We start from the raw sequence: 16,876 nt of genomic DNA on the forward strand, positions 1-16,876 counted from the left end.
CAAAAAGTTTATATTCAAGTAAATGTTGGCTTCCTATTTTTTCCTCCCTTCTTTCTCTACTTCCTCCCTTCCTTTTATCGTCTTTTCCCCTTCTGTTATCCTTTTTCCAAAGTCCTGATGCTAGTTAGTAGTAGAAGCTTGTTTATAACACAAGCATCTGGACTCTTAACTCCACAGCTCTTTCCACTGTGCTGAGTTGTCCTTATATACCAGGAGAAAGAAAGGGAGAGAGAGAGACAGAAGGAAGGAGGGAAGGGGGGAGGAAGGGAGTGAGGGAGAAAGAGAGAGAGACTGTGAACGTCTTTGTGTAGAGAAAGAACTACTTAAGGCAAATTGGACCACAGGACCCGAGGCACATGGAACCTTGCATGACCAGGCAGAGTGGGGATGACTGGAGAAGTAGAAGTAGACAGATGCATTCAGGAGAGAGATGAACCTCTGCTCAGAGCAAGGCTGAACTCTTGTCACTGTGTCATGAGACACTGTACTGTGTCACTGCTGTCGATTCATACCCAGATTGGGCATGCCTTAATGTTAACTTAGAAAAATCCATCTGTGATGATATTTCCTAAGGTCAGTCACTCTACACTGATACAACCTTCATAGCTGTCAAAATAGTGAAATCCTTCCATCTCGTTTTGATCAACAGCCACCATCCTGGGTCCTCAGAGCAGTTTCCTCTGTCCCAGCCCCTTTCTTGGGATCCTCTGGATCTCAACCTGAGCTGGAAATTCAAGAGTTAATGTCTAGCATTGTAAGGGCCTTGGGGATCCTGCTCAAGCTCTAATCCAGTATCCATTCCATCAATAAATGTACGTGCCCTGTTATCCCCAGCATCCAGCAGACACAGATTAAGTACCTCTCTTCCCCTTTCAGCAGGTCCACATTTTCTCACTCTACATCGCTCAGAAGTGGCCTATGGAGCCAGGTGCCTGGGGCAACAAGACTGTGGTCACTGAATTCATCCTTCTTGGTCTAACAAAGAACATAGAACTGCAATCCATCCTTTTTGCCATCTTCCTCTTTGCCTATGTGATCACAGTCGGGGGCAACTTGAGTATCCTGGCCGCCATCTTTGTGGAGCCCAAACTCCACACCCCCATGTACTACTTCCTGGGGAACCTTTCTCTGCTGGACATTGGGTGCATCACTGTCACCATTCCTCCCATGCTGGCCTGTCTCCTGACCCACCAATGCCGGGTTCCCTATGCAGCCTGCATCTCACAGCTCTTCTTTTTCCACCTCCTGGCTGGAGTGGACTGTCACCTCCTGACAGCCATGGCCTACGACCGCTACCTGGCCATTTGCCAGCCCCTCACCTATAGCATCCGCATGAGCCGTGACGTCCAGGGAGCCCTGGTGGCCGTCTGCTGCTCCATCTCCTTCATCAATGCTCTGACCCACACAGTGGCTGTGTCTGTGCTGGACTTCTGCGGCCCTAACGTGGTCAACCACTTCTACTGTGACCTCCCGCCCCTTTTCCAGCTCTCCTGCTCCAGCATCCACCTCAACGGGCAGCTACTTTTCGTGGGGGCCACCTTCATGGGGGTGGTCCCCATGGTCTTCATCTCGGTATCCTATGCCCACGTGGCAGCCGCAGTCCTGCGGATCTGCTCGGCGGAGGGCAGGAAGAAAGCCTTCTCCACGTGTGGCTCCCACCTCACCGTGGTCTGCATCTTTTATGGAACCGGCTTCTTCAGCTACATGCGCCTGGGCTCCGTGTCCGCCTCAGACAAGGACAAGGGCATTGGCATCCTCAACACTGTCATCAGCCCCATGCTGAACCCACTCATCTACAGCCTCCGGAACCCTGATGTGCAGGGCGCCCTGAAGAGGTTGCTGACAGGGAAGCGGCCCCCGGAGTGAGAAGGCAGGGGTGTCGAGATGCCTCTCTCTCCTTGAGCAAACCCCCGCTTTCTTGTGCTGAAGGCTTAGTTGTGGGCAGGAGGATATTCAAGGGTGGACTAAGAAGGAAAGTAGATAATTCAGGCCAGGGTAGAATGTGGTTTGCCTTGAACTGGGGAGAAAGGCTAAAGCTTAGAGAGGAGAGTATCTAAATAACTGATGAAAGATGGATTAGAGACAGATGGGAGAAGGGACTTTCCTGGTGGCCCAGTGGCTAAGACTCCATGTACCCAGTGCAAGAGGCCTGGGTTCAATCCCTCGTCAGAGAACTAGATCCCACATGCTGCAAATAAGAGTTCACAAGTCCCAACTGAAGATCCTGCCTGCTGCAATGATGATCAAAGATCCTGCAAGTAAGAGCTAGCACATCCAAATAAATATATCAATATTTTTTTAAAGGACAAATGGGAGAAAATTATACTATGGGTCAGGAAGTGGGACACAAATAAATTATGTTGTATTTTTAAAATTCAATGACTGTTCAGTTGAAATACATTAAAAATATTAATTAAAATGTTTGCCCTCACCCATTAAAGATAAGATATATATGTATCTTAGGGCTTCCCTAGTGGCTCAGATGATAAAGTGGCTCAGATGGTGGCTCTGGCTGCAATGCAGGAGACCCAGTTTCAATTCCTGGGTTGGGAAGATCCCCTGGAGAAGGGAATGGCAACCCACTCCAGTATTCTTGCCTGGAAATCCCATGGACAGAGGAACCTGGTAGGCTACAGTCCATGGGCTCTTAAAGAGTCAGACACATTGAGCAACTAACATATTTGTATCAGAGTATTGGGTCTGGGGACTTCCCTGATGGCTCAGTGGTAAAGAATCCACCTGCAATGCAGGAGATGGAGAAGACTCAGGTTTGATCCCTGGATTGGGAAGATCCTCTGGAGGAGGGTATGGCAACCCACTCCAGTATTCTTGCCTGGAGAATCCAATGGACAGAGGAACCTGGAGGGCTACAATCCATGGGATCACAAAGAGTTGGACACGACTAAAGCGACTGAGTACACACTCATGCATGGAGCCTGTTTTTTTAAAAGATTCTTCTTCAGGAAATAAGCCCATGATTGTGGAATTAAGGTTTGGCATAGCCTGGGAGCAGGATGTGGGGACCTGTCAGAGTACCTTCCAGCATCTTTAGAGCAACACTATCAAATACCTCTTCCTAAAACCAGGGTCCCCATCCCGACTAACCGTGAGTGGGAACAACACATTTTCACGTCACTGCGTGAACTCTCTACCCCAGCCTCTCCACTGAAAACTCTAGAGTGGGTCATCCTTAATTTCCTGAGAAGCAGCATTCAGAATAGTTAGTTTAGTGTTTATTTTTCATGGCAAAGTACACCAATTTATAAAAGGGCATTCTATCTAATATGTATAGAAAATCAGTAAAGGTGAAAAACGAAGGGAAATAGAAGTTTGCAAGTTACCACTGAATGAGTACTGGAAACCAAGATTTTACCAAAAGAACGAAACTAAGGGAACCCATGGAAGAACAGTGACTAGAATGAGAGTTGATTTCACATGCAGTTGTGACTGTTTCTAGAATTTTTTTCCGTGAATCTTTCAGACACTTCCTGGTCAACAAGTTGGAAGTCTGAGAAGAGGGACCTTACCTAACATGCTTATTAATTGGTGAGGAGGGCAGCTTGGCCCCCTCAAGGTGTCTGAGAATATTCCCCAGTCAAATGAAGGTTCCCACCATCACTCTATTTTTCCTGAAGACAGCTGTCTCCCACATCAGGTCCAGTGCCCCTGCCAGGGGCAGTGGTTGGTGGTGGGCCCTGCAGCCTCTGGGCCTGGGCCCCTCCGGCACTCTGGCCACCCACGATGCCTGATTAAGCCCTTGGGGCAGTGTCTATCCCACTCCATGTCATCCGATTTCTTTCTGATGTATCACATCCAGACCTTCGCCTGGGATGTCATGTCTCTCTGTCACTCATTTCTTCCCAGCCTCTCCCCTCCGTCTTTCTCAGCCACAGCCTCTGGCTGAGCAAGGGCTTTTCTTTGTCAGGAGACTCATGCATCTCTTCACTTTTATTGCACGTTTGTAATCTCCTCCGAAAGAGTGTGCCCTGCTCAGCAAGAAAGACATCATCATCATTTCTGTATTCCTTGCAGCTTTTTTTGGCTCTCCCTGACTAGATTGTAAGCTCCTTAACGACAAGGACCATGCTTTCTATTACACATGTCTTCAAATTCACAGCACGTGCTGAGCACATAAAGCCATCTCATGGATCCGTCAACTGCTATTAGGAACTGATAACCATCAACTGGTATTCCTGACCTGTGACAGGAAATGTGTGTTCTATGTGGGAGGTCAGTGAACTGACCAGATGTTTTCTAAATGCCCGAAACCCAAGATCTTAAGATATGTAAATATTAAATGCAATTCTGTATTTGCTTTCTTCATATGACTTCTTACATTTAACTAATACTTCTTTTGTTAATTTTGTTTGAATTTCACTCTCAGGGTACAGAGGTGGTCTGAGGGACAGTGCAATCAGATTAATAGCTCTGACTCCTCCTCATTTCCTTTTTTTTTTTTAATGTTTCTTTAATTAATTAATTTATTATTATAAATTGATTTATTTTAATTGGAGACTAATTACAATATTGTATTGGTTTTGCCATACATCAACATGAATCTGCCATTGCATTTAATATTTACATAGTCATCATGCAGGTCCAGTGATATTATATGTGGTTAGCTGTGGTTAAAACATCTTGGGATTTTATTTCTGAAGTTAATTTTCATGGGTGCATTCTATTTAAAGTTCTTTCCATCCTCTCAAAATTTACATGCTATGTAAGTTGTTTTTGTGTTAGTTTAGTTCCTTTTGTTCTGTATATTGTAAAATTCAAGTTTGTTGACTTTTGAAACAGTTGTATTTTACTTAGCAGAGAAAATAAAATGTCCATTTACCCCAGGAAAAAAAAAAAACCTTAAGATATGAAGGGATAAGAAAAAAAGAAAGAGAAGCTTTCTTCTGAGGACATAGTCATTGAGCTCGCCCTAACAGGAAGAAACTTTCTGGATTTTATGTGTGAACTGCAATGTCATTTCTCTCCCAGAACTAAGAGAAAGTGCCTGAAGTTAGAGCTAGAAGTGTCTCCCTCTTGCAAAGGAATGGAAGAGAACTTTTAATTAGCAAAAGCTAATTGGAGCTTGGAGCCCCAGGGTTCTGAAATCCTGCAACATCCAAGACTGGGATCCATCCAACTTGGAGCACATTAAGCAGGTGGGATGATAATAATAAATGAGTGCTAATCAGTATGACAAAGTGTCTTTCTTTAAGTGATGTCCTGAAGTGAATAGTTTTTAACTCTGCTCTGCAAATATGAGCAATTCATATGTGGTATAAATAATTTTAATGAAAAGTATATTTTTGCTTAAAAAGAAGAATGAATATATTGACATGAAAAGATGTACAGCACATATTGCTGAATTTAGAAAGTGGTGATGATGTGACATGTAATGTGTATCGGGCAAAAAAGTGCTGGGGAACAACCCCCAAGTTTTAGGTGGTGATTTCCACTGCAGAGGAGAATTGGACTGGGCAGGGGGGTGGGAAATGCAGAAGGACTTTCAGTTTCTACTCCATTTACTCTTTTTTTTTTCATATTGTTTATTATTTTACTTGCAATCCTATAGAATGACCTACTGGGATGAAAGAGGATATTTTTTTGGTGGGGGGGGAGCATTCCAGGGATTGAACAATGCCCCCAGAAGTAGAAGCGTAGAGTCTTACCCACTGGACCACCAGGGAAGTCCCTCTGTTTACTCTTATTTGAAGTTTCTCACTGAATTCTGTGGCTTGCCAGGTGGCTCAGTGGTAAAGAATCCGCTTGCCAATGGAATCACCGCAGGAGACTTGGGTTTCATCTCTGGGTCAAGACTGTCTCCTGGAGGACGAAATGGCAACCCACTCCAGTATCCTTGCCGGGAAAATCCCATGGACAGGGGAGTCTGGCAGGCTGCAGTCCACAGGGTCACAAAGAGTCAGACACAACTGAGAGACGGAGCACACATTCACTGAATTCTGTAATATAAAAAAAAAATTTTTTTTTAATAAATGCTATTGGTGGATACAGGAGTGGGAGGAGTAAAATGAATTGACTGCAACATTTTCTCTCCAGCCTTCAAAGTGTCCTCTGTCATCCTCATCTTTGAGGGAAAAAAAAATAGTAAGTTGCTTATCCATCCAATATAAGGCCACTGGCTTCACTTGATGTAGACTCACAGGCTCCAGAGAGACATAAAGTAGTTATTGGTCATCTTAGCCATGCTGCCTCTTCTGAGATGAGAGCCAAACCCAAGCATCTCTAGCCTAGGAAAATACTCCCAGGGGATCTTTCCCCTCATCCCATCTCCTGGCCCTGAAAATTCAAATTTCACCCTCCATTCCACACGAATGCCTATCTTACACCAGCACCAGCACACCTTCTCCCCCGAGACCCTGGCACCACTGCCTAGTTTTGAATCTTTTTATGCAATTCCAGTCAAAGGTAGTGACTCATTTTGGTGGTGACTCATGTAGATTTTCGTGATTCCTTGTGCCACAGATATAGAGTCATGGCCTCTGGGAGCTTAAAGAAACCTCTAGAGATATTTTGGTCCAACCACCCTGACTTCAGAAAACTCACATCCAAAGAAACTTGTTCCAAATGTTCTTGGCCTTCAACACAAATGTGAGCTTATTGAGGACAGCCAGATCCATCTGCTAAGCTCAGCTAATGTCATTTTATAAACCATAAACATCTATGACACATATGCCTACTTGGACAAGTTCTCAGAAACATTTTCACATTGCTTCTTTCTCCCACACCCATGTCAGTATCTAGAGGCCCACCATGTGTGTCACAAAGATAAAGGCACTGTTAGAACCCAAGAAAATTATGAAAGGAGTATGATTCCTCATTATACTTCTGGCACATGACAATATTCACAGAGCACTTTGAAATCTGTGTTCTCATTAGAATTTTGCATCTGCACAGTTGAGTCTCATCCACAATGAGGACCAGGATTAGAAAATATCAGTAAGAAGGCCAGTTTTTATTATCTTCACTTGGCAAATTTAAAAAAAAAAAACAAAAAAAACAGAAGCTAAGCGATTTTCCAAAGGCCATGGGGTTAGTAGGGCTTCCTAGATGGTCCAGTGGTAAAGAATCTTCCTGTCAATGCAGGAGACACAAGAGACGCCAGTTCGATTCCTGGGTGGGGAAGATCCCCTGGAGAAGGAAATGGCAACCCACTCCAGTATTCTTGCCTAGGAAATACCATGGACAGAGAAGCCTGGCGGGCTACAGTCCATGGGGGTCACAAAGAGTCAGATCAACTGAGTGACTAAGCACGCATGCATATAGGGTTAGTTAGTAGGGCAGCCTGCAAGTGCTGACTCACAGCCCAGTATTTTTGCCTTCCTCCATGATTGCCTCTAATAAATCACCAAAGACTTCTGAACTAAACAGAGTGATGCTGACTCTCGGCATAATGAGTCTTGGAAATGGGAAAGGTACGACAGTTGAGAGAAGAGAGCCTTGCTTTCCAACCCAGCCTCTTCTACTTAAGGCCACATGAGCTTTCGAAGCCATTCCTTCCTTCCACATATCTTGCACCTTTGTTCATTCATCTGTTCTATGATAAATACTCAGACCCCCTCCTCCCACAGGATACCAAAAGCTCTGGGGGAAAAGGGGGCCTTAGGTAATTAAATTAAATGGACAGGTGATAAGGTTGAGAGCAGGAGGATATGACCAGGAATAACTCATGCACAGTGGAGCTCTGATGAATAACGGCTGGTTCTTGGGCTGGCAACTGGAGAGATGCCCAGACTGGAGGCGGTAGCAGTGGTCCAGGCAGAGATGTGACAGCCCGAGAGGCAGTGGTCACTGAAACTGAAAGAAGTGAGCTTGGGAAGGAATCCTGGAACATCAGCCAGAAAATATCTAGCCTTGATTTCAGAGTTTATGTTTGTAGGATCTGAAGAGATTAGGATATTAAGGCCCTAAAAGACTTCAGACCTTTATTTGGTATTTACAAATAGTTGCCCAGGCCAGGATATATGGAAAAGCAAATATGAATCAAGCTTCCTCCATGTGCCGGGCAGCAAGCTGAGCAACCCATGCTCCTTGTTGCATTAAACTAGCTGTGATCAAGCAAGGTCAGCATTGGACCCAGAAGTTGGGAGACCTGGCTTCTGGGCAGACACTGCTATTTATTAGCTATGTGACACTGGACAGATCAGTTACCCTCCATGGGCTCCAGTTTCTCATTTATGAAACAGGAATCATAGCACACAATTCAAATGATTATTCTGAGAATTAAATAAATTGAAATACAGAATCAGTGTGTTGATAAGTATAATGTTCCCTGGTGGCTCTTTCCTGGTGGCCCTTCTCTGGTGGCTTACTTAGTAAAGAATCTACTTGCAATGCAGAAGACCCAGGTTCAATCCTTGGGTTGGGAAGATCCCCTGGGGAAGGAAATGGCAACCCACTCCAGTTTTGTTGCCTAGAGAATCCCATGGATAGAGGAGCCTGGTGGGCTACAGTCCATGGGGTCACAAGAGACTTAGAGACTAAACCAGAACCACAAGTATAATGTAGAAGGTGTTAAAAATCCATGGGGTTTTGAGTTGTGTCTTTCTAGAGTTTGTGGCCTCATGCTAGAAAGCACCAGAAGAGGAACTTACTGCCCCAAACTCCAGCCTTGCCCGATCAGTGTTAATGTCCTTTGTATCACCGTGGCCCTCACTTCCCTTGAATGAACTAGTGAAAGACTCAGAACAATAGAAGCTTCTGCCCTGCCGTGGACACTTGGAAGAGGGCATGATTAATTCCCTGGGTCCCAAAACACTTTGCTGACTTCTCAAGCTCAGCGGAGCCTCAAGAGATTCACCCATCTTCATGGATGTTCACCCATCCATCCATCTTTCTCACAAAGTTTCCCACTGAGACAGCGGTGATGGGGATGGGAATGAAGTCCTCGAACATTCCACAAACAGAATTCTCTAATTAGCTCCCAAATGAGAGCTCAGGATAACTTGGCTGAGAGGTGGCTGGGGATTTGCTGATTGTCTTCTGCATCTCTGCTAACAAGGCCAGAGGGAAGGGACACCCAGAAAAGATTTTGCTTTCATTTGTGTCCTTTAGAAAGAAATCAGACCTTAGAGAGGAGGGTGGAGGAGGCCAATTAGTGATGGATGGTTTCAGTAGTGTCCTTAACAAGATTCATTAGCAAAGTTGCCGATAGAGGGAAGATGTGTTCAAAACAAGGTTGCCCAGGTGTGAGTCAGCCTCTCTGCAAACACTTGCCGCCATTTCTTCACTTTTTTCTGACTTTCGGCATTTGTGCTTCCACCCCCGTCACACCCCAAAACTCTCCTGTCCACCCACCCCTCCTCCATCACAGCCTGGTTTTCTTCAATCCCATATTAAATAAATGTGCCTACTCTGTTGTATATATTGGCTGTATCATTTTATACCTGCATCAGGATTTCCTTAATCAACCCTATCCTAACCCTTTAGACTGTTTTCAGTTTTCCATTATTAAATGCAAAGTTTTATATATCTCTGCACAGCTGTTTCCTTGATCGGACCATATGCACGTATATATCTTCAAAACTTATGAATATTGACAAATTATCAACTAGATGTATTGCAACATTTGAATGTTCTGCCAATTCAATGCAAGAGGGCCCCTTTCCAGACCTTAAGCAACTTCAGGTATTATCATTTAAACCAGGGATCCCCCAACCCCCAGGAACCAGCCCACAGAACTGGAGGTGAGTGGTGGGCAGGTAAGCGAGCAAAGCTTCATCTAGCATCCCCATCACTTCCACTGCGACCTGAACTCTCCCCACCACTGCTTGCATTGCCACGTGAACCACTGCACACTCCCCTTGCCTGTGGAAAAAACTGTCTTCCATGAAATTGGTCTCTGGTGCCAAAAAGGTTGGGGAGCTGAAATCTTTACAATGTGATAATCCCTGTTTCCCATTACTGTTCTACGTTGCATTTTATTGTAAAGGTTCTTTTTCTTCTTCGAGTGCAAGTATTAACTCTTAGCTGCAACTATTTTCCTTATTTATATTTGCCTCTCATTAATGCGAATTGTGTTTTTGACATACAAACTTTTATCTTCTGTAGTCAAGTATATAAATATTTTACTTTATGACATCTTTCTTTGTTGCCATACTTGAAATTATTTTCCCCATCTCAAGTTTGTGTAAATACTCATCTGTTTTTCTACTATGTATTTTATAACTTTATTTTTTACGTTTTCCATTTTTCCATCCAAAATTTTAGTACACAATTTGACATAGGGATACAATGGTATGTTTTTTAACTCTATAGCCTGTGCTCCCAAGACAGCTCCCAATGACTTGAAGAATGCTTTCATTAAATATTAAATGTTTTTGTACACGTATCTCTGCTTCTGAACAGCTTTATACTCTGTCACACCATTCTGTGCTTGTGTCACAGTGTTTCAACCACTGTAGCCGTGGAACGGATCCGCAGGTCTGAAAATCTCATATTCACGTTGCATTCTCATACTCTTTCCTCCCAAATGTATTAATAGTTGAAAAGTATCACATGTTCTCTCTTCCAGTTTAGCTATAGAATCATTTTTCCCACTGAAATCTTCTACCATTGGGGTCTTACTTAGAATTCATTGAATTTATAATTTGGGGTTGGAAGCTTTACAGTACTGGATCTTTGCATGGTATGGTCTATCCATTGTTTCTAAAGAAAAGTTTTGAAGGTTTTTTAAAAAATGAGTTTCCCTGCTTTTATTAAATTTATTTCGAGATATGTAATATTTTTACTCTCATGAAGTGGATATTTAATATGAGATATGAATATTTTAAGACTCTTAATCTGTGTTGTTAAACTATCTACTAACAGAAAGGTGATGCCTTAATCGCCATTTAGAAGTTGTCCATATCCACTTTACCACATCGTCACAAATATTATTTTTAATCATTTCAAATTTGAGAGGCAAAAATATATTAAAAATTTACTTTGCATTTTCTGTTTCATAGTGAAGCTGAGTATTTTCTTCTACTAAACATGGTATTTTTTTCTTTTGTAAATTGTCTTTTATGTTCTTGCTTATTTATTCAGTGAGATGTCAGCATTTTCACTTCAATATTTTTATTTTTTAGTTTGCTCCAGATTTCTGTTAGATCGTTACAGGTTATGGCACCCCACTCCAGTACTCTTGCCTGGCAAATACCATGGACAGAGGGGCCTGGTAGGCTGCAGTCCATGGGGTCACTAGGAGTCAGACACTACTGAGTGACTTCACTTTCACTTTTCACTTTCATGCATTGGAGAGGGAAATGGCAACCCACTCCAGTACTCTTGCCTGGAGGATCCCAGGGACGGGGGAGCCTGGTGGGCTGCCGTCTATGGGGTCGCACAGAGTCGGACACGACTGAAGCGACTTAGCATTAGCATATTAACATTTTCATATTTTCTGCAAATATTTCCCCAAATTTGTTGCTTGTCTTTTAATTTCGGTAATTTTTACATATATTTAAAAAATGTTTATGTAGTCAGATCTACTGATCTTTTCCTTCATGCCTTCTTCCATTGCTTACATGCCTAGAATGCCTGCTATCAATGACAGTTATATAAATAGTCACTTATTTGTTCACTTGGGTTTTTAAAATTTGGAGCTTTGTATTTAACTCTTAAATCCATCCTGCATTTATTTTGGCACATCGTGTAATGTAATATATACATCCAGGAGGTCTTTATTTTTCAAATGAGCAACCCATAGCCTCAACAGGAGGGAATAATCCATTCCCTGCCCCATCCTCACTGATTTATAGTGCTTAATTTACGATGAGAATGCAAGTTGTTGCAACATCTTTGAAGATCATTTTGCCAGTATCTAATAAAGATGAAAATGTACACACCCTATAACCCAGCAGCCTCTTAGGTTTATACTCAAGACAAGAGCACCCATGGGCACGCATATAAGAATGTCCACAGAAGCATTATTCATAATAGTCCATTGAAAACCCAAATGTCCATCATCAATATAATAGAAAAATATTCTGTTGTACATTAATACAATAGGGGGAATACAGTCATGAACATGAACTTGTTAAAAATTTATGAACAGAAAACTCATCTATTGATAAAGTCAGGAGACCAGAAGGGGGAGCTCTCCAGCCCTGTGTGGATCCAGAGCCCAACAGAAAGACTCCTGTTCTAGCAGCGACTCAGCCAATGAAAAGCTATGAATTCTTTGTTTGCCACAGCCCTCCCAACTTCCTTTAGCCCCCATGATATTATTCTCCTTCCCCTGCCTTAGGGGGACTTGCACTTGGCTCTCCATGGTTGCAGACTCTGAACTGCAACTCTCTGCTGATCCTGAATTAACCCATCTTTGCTGGAGAAATGTCTAGCAGTCTATTTGTTTTAGGTCAACAAACTAAACCCATACCTGAATACTTGGAAGAATCTTGGAAGCATATTAAGGAAGAGAGAATATGTATTATATGAATTATATGTGTGTGTGTATATATATATATATATATATATATATATATATATATGCTTTCCAGGTGGTGCTAGTGGTAAAGAACCTGCTTGCCAATGCAGGAGACATGAGGCGCAAGTTCAATCCCTGGGAAGATCCCCTGGAGGAGGGCAGGGAAACCCACTCCAGTATTCTTGCTTGGAGAATCCCAGGGACAAAGGAGCCTGGTGGGCTACAGTCCATAGGGTCACAAAGAGTCAGATATGACTGAAGTGATTTAGCATGCATGCACACACATATCATATATATGCCCCAGAAAAGTGTGTCCAGCTGGTCTGTCTTGGATCATAAGCCCATTCCTTAAGCCAGGGGAGAACCTGACTGTGAGAGTCTCTTCAAAGCTATCCACATGGAAGAAAGAAAAACGACACTACAGGAAACAGGGCAGGTAATTAAGACAGAATGAGTGCTATTAGAAAAATAAATACCTATTATAGCCTTTTCCTTATCTTTTAACTCATCATTTCTAATTTTTTTTCTCTTCATTTTTCTGTAACCCTTTCTGTAAATCCTCTAGACTTTTCTACTCAAAGTGTGGTCAGCTACCCGGCAGCATCTGTGTTATGTGAAAGTTTGTTGGAAATTCAAAACCACAGGCTTTCCTCAAACCTTCTACATCAAAATCTGCATTTAAACAAGATATCCACATAATACATATGCACAGTGTGGAAGGAAAATCAGAATGGAGTTATATAGCTAAGAGAGCTCTCTCAAATGGAGCCAGGAGGCCATTGAAGAAGTGTGACGATGAATGTCGCAACCCAGATGGAGTCTGAACTTTGACCATTTACAGTAAGTCCCCTACATGCAGACCTTCACGCTTTGAACTTTCAAAAATGTGAACATGTGTTCCATCCCATCGGGCGGGAGTGAAACTGCATCTTGCCTTCCGTCTCCCATTGCTGACGATCTTTCATCTCCCACCCCCTCTCCCTCCTCCAACCAGTAACTCTTCCTGCCTGTTGACTCGATTCCAGCCCCTGAAGCCAGCTGTTGTACCGTACTACCTTACTTTTCATTGTATTGTAAGATTAAAAAGGTTTTCTTTACTTTTTGTGTTTTTTTATGTATTGTGTGAAAAGTATTATAAACGTATTACAGTACAGTCTATACAGCCTACTGTGTTAGTTGGGTCCCTAGGCTGACTTTGTTGGACTTACAAACACACTCTCAGAATGGATCTCAGACATACTCTTTTGTCTTACTGCAGACAACCAGAAGATTTGCCCAATATTTCAGAAACTCAAAGTGTTTATTGGACCTATGCCCTAAATAACTCCTAACAAACTCTCTCTCTTACAGACAAATACTTTCTTGCATCAGTGCGTGCTTTAGTCACTTCAGTCGTGTCCACCTCTTTTTGACCCCTTGGACTGTAGCCCGCCAGGCTCCTCTGTCCATGGGATTCTCCAGGCAAGAATACTGGAGTGGGTTGCCATTTCCTTCTCCAGGGGATCTCCCCTACCCAGAGATCGAACTTGGGTGTCCTGCATTGTGGGAAGATTCTTTATCAACTGAACTACATCCAAGTTAATCCTAATTCTTGCCAGACAACTTTAACAACATTGTGGCTTTTGCCTTTCTAATTCCCCTGCCCCTTTCTCTTCCCTGAAACACTCGTTTTACCCAAATCTGTGTCTCCAGAATTGCAGCTCCTAAGACCTCAAACAAACTCTTTCTTATTTGCAGCCTTCTCTATTTCTTGGTCAACAACAGTAACGTTGGTAAAGTTAAACATGGTAAAGTTCTTGAAATTGGTTCTAGAGTCTTAATTCAGTTTTCTGCAGTGATAACCCTAATTCTTTACTTTAAAAAATGAGAAGGATGGGTCTTCCATGGTGGTCCAGTGGTTAAAAATCTGTTTTCCAATGCAGGAGACATGGGTTCGATCCCTGGTCGGGGAACTAAGATCCCACATGCCATGGTGCAACTAAGCCCATGCTCAACTAGAGAGCCTGCCCACCCTAAATACTGAGCCCACATGCTCTAGAGTCCATGCTCTGCAAAAAGAGGAGCCATAAGCTGCCACAAAACAAAGCCCACACACTGCAATGAAGATCCAGCATGGCCCTCCAAAAAATTTTTTTGAGGAGATGATTTTCCCAAGAACTTTTCTGCTGAACCCTTTTGCAAGCTTTTCTTGGTTTAATAAGATCTTTCAGGATCACTGAGAACATGCCTTAGAGCTTTTAAGCATTCTCCTGTGTCCTCCATTAAGTCTGCCCCAATGAGAACCATGTATTCAGAATATTCAGCTTGGCTCTCCCTCCTAGCCATCTACTAACCTTCCTTTGTTGATCCTTGCCTGCAGGAGTCCAGATTTAGAGCACTGGAAGCAAATATGAATTCCTTAAGCTTCTGTGCTGGTCCAGCTTCACAGAGTCCTGGGTGGAGTGGGGTGGTGGTAAGATGTCAGCTAATGGGCTGACAGTGCCTTCAAAGAGCAGTGTGGGAAAGCCCTCTGTGTTCTCTGGGTTACCATCAGGTCCAAACCTCAACTCTGGGCTTCCCAAGTGGCGCTAGTGATGAAGAATCTGTCTGCCAATGCAGGAGACCAAAGAGATGAGGGTTCAATCCCTGGGTCAGGAAGATCCCCTGGAGAAGGGCATGGCAACCCATTCTAGTATTCTTGCCTGGAGAATCCCATGGACAGAGGAGCCTGGTGGGCTACAGTCCATAGGGTTGCAAAGAGTTGGACACTATGGAAGCAACTCAGCACACACAGCACAAACTTAAACTGTGTCTGTGGGCTTTGCATAACCCTGGGGAGGGGAACATGGCTCTTGGGAAAGTATGAGAATGGGAGGACCTGCTCTATGATAGCGTCTCTCTCTCTCTCTCTTTCTTTGTCTTTTAAGCTGTTATTTAAGGGCACTGATCCACAATGGATTTTGGATCTTGTTGAACGCAGCCATGACCATAGGCTGCACATTTTCATCAAAAGCAGTGATCTTCTCCTCCAGTATATCTGTTCCAACTTCATCATCTTCAACTACACGTACGTATTTGAAGTTTTTTAATTCCATACCCCACTGGAACTAGTTTAGAAGAGGCCCAGACTAAGCCTTCTGCTTAAATGCTTCTGATGCACTTCTCCAGTTTTGCCATACTTGTCTCATCATCCCCAGGGTTCATGTCTAGTAAGACAGAAGACTTGGCAACAAGTGATGGTTGTTTGGCTTTCTTTGACTCATACTATGCAAGGGGTTCTTCTCTTAGCCTCTTGGCTTCTTCACTTTCCTCCTCCTCATCAGATCCAAAGGGATCAATGTCCTCATCATCTTCATTATCTGTAGCTCCACTTTCTGTGGTGCCTTGCACATTAGCAGGGCCGTATTTGCCCAAAGCTTTCTTCACCCCTGGCAGACTGGTATTTTTGTAAGATTGGATGTGATTATACCTTGGGCTTCCCTGGTGGTTCAGACAGTAAAGAGTCCACCTGCCAATGCAGGAGACCCAGGTTCAGCCCCTGGATTGGGAAGATCCCTTGGAGAAGGGAATGGCAACCCACTTCAGTATTCCTGCCTGGAGAATTCCATGGACAGAAGAGCCTGGTGGGCTTCAGTCCATGGGGTCGAGACTGAGTGACTTTCACTTCATATACCAACATATGGCATGACACAAGTCAGGAGGTGGTGGGCCCGAGACGGCTTCAAATTCTGCCATGTTTGCTTGTGATGACACAGACCCCCAGATGTAGCTCGTGTCTTCCAAGGAGTCATTCAACACCCAGAGGTGGGCAGGGCTTTTCAGGTTTTCAAAACCCATGATGACAACTGACAGAGAACTGGGTGGCAGCGGAGGAAAAGGGAAGCACAGGCAGTTGCCGCCGAGCACTAAGAGGGATAAAAAGGAGTGACAGCATCTCTGTTTGAGACTTCACATGCATTTACACCCACCCTCCATCTCTTTTGTGACCCTCTTTTGTAAACCCTATGAGATAGAGTTATTCTTTCAGAGCCTCTTTATTTTCCCTGTCCCATGATTTTAAAACTTTGATCTTGAATGTTCCCAAGATATCATAGAGGCAGGAATTTCTGGGTCTAGTACACGTCTCTTGTGGGTGAGTCCATTTTGCGGATGGATATCACTGAGTTCTGCCACCAGGTTTAAATTCCCATTAGTGAATTTTGTCACACTAACTGTAAATCTTTTATTGGTTCTACTGGTATCAACCACTGGATAATAGGAACACACACTGTGTTCCGAAGTTTCTGCCCTCATCTCATTAAATGTCCATGTGAGTGAAAGTTGCTCAGTCATGTCCAACTCTTTGCAACCCCATGGAATATACAGTGCATAGAATTCTCCAGTCCAGAATACTGGAGTGGGTAGCCTTTCCATTCTCCAAAGGATCTTCCCAACTCAGGGATTGAACCCAGGTCTCCCACATTCCAGCCAGATTCC

The 16,876-nt window shown here is 43.5% G+C and overlaps 1 protein-coding gene and 1 pseudogene across 1 annotated transcript; one reads left to right on the forward strand and one right to left on the reverse strand.

The window, feature by feature from the left end:
- Positions 1–918: 918 nt before the first annotated feature.
- OR3A10 (olfactory receptor family 3 subfamily A member 10) lies at positions 919–1,866 on the forward strand. The gene has a single exon (NM_001390163.1). It carries the CDS (start codon positions 919–921, stop codon positions 1,864–1,866), a length of 948 nt encoding a protein of 315 aa, NP_001377092.1.
- A 13,133-nt stretch (positions 1,867–14,999) lies between these two features.
- Positions 15,000–16,394, reverse strand: LOC787076 (elongation factor 1-beta-like; annotated as a pseudogene).
- Between the last annotated feature and the right edge of the window lie 482 nt (positions 16,395–16,876).

The sequence above is a fragment of the Bos taurus genome, chromosome 19 (assembly GCF_002263795.3).
Source record: "Bos taurus isolate L1 Dominette 01449 registration number 42190680 breed Hereford chromosome 19, ARS-UCD2.0, whole genome shotgun sequence".
Classification (NCBI taxonomy): Eukaryota; Metazoa; Chordata; class Mammalia; order Artiodactyla; family Bovidae; genus Bos; species Bos taurus.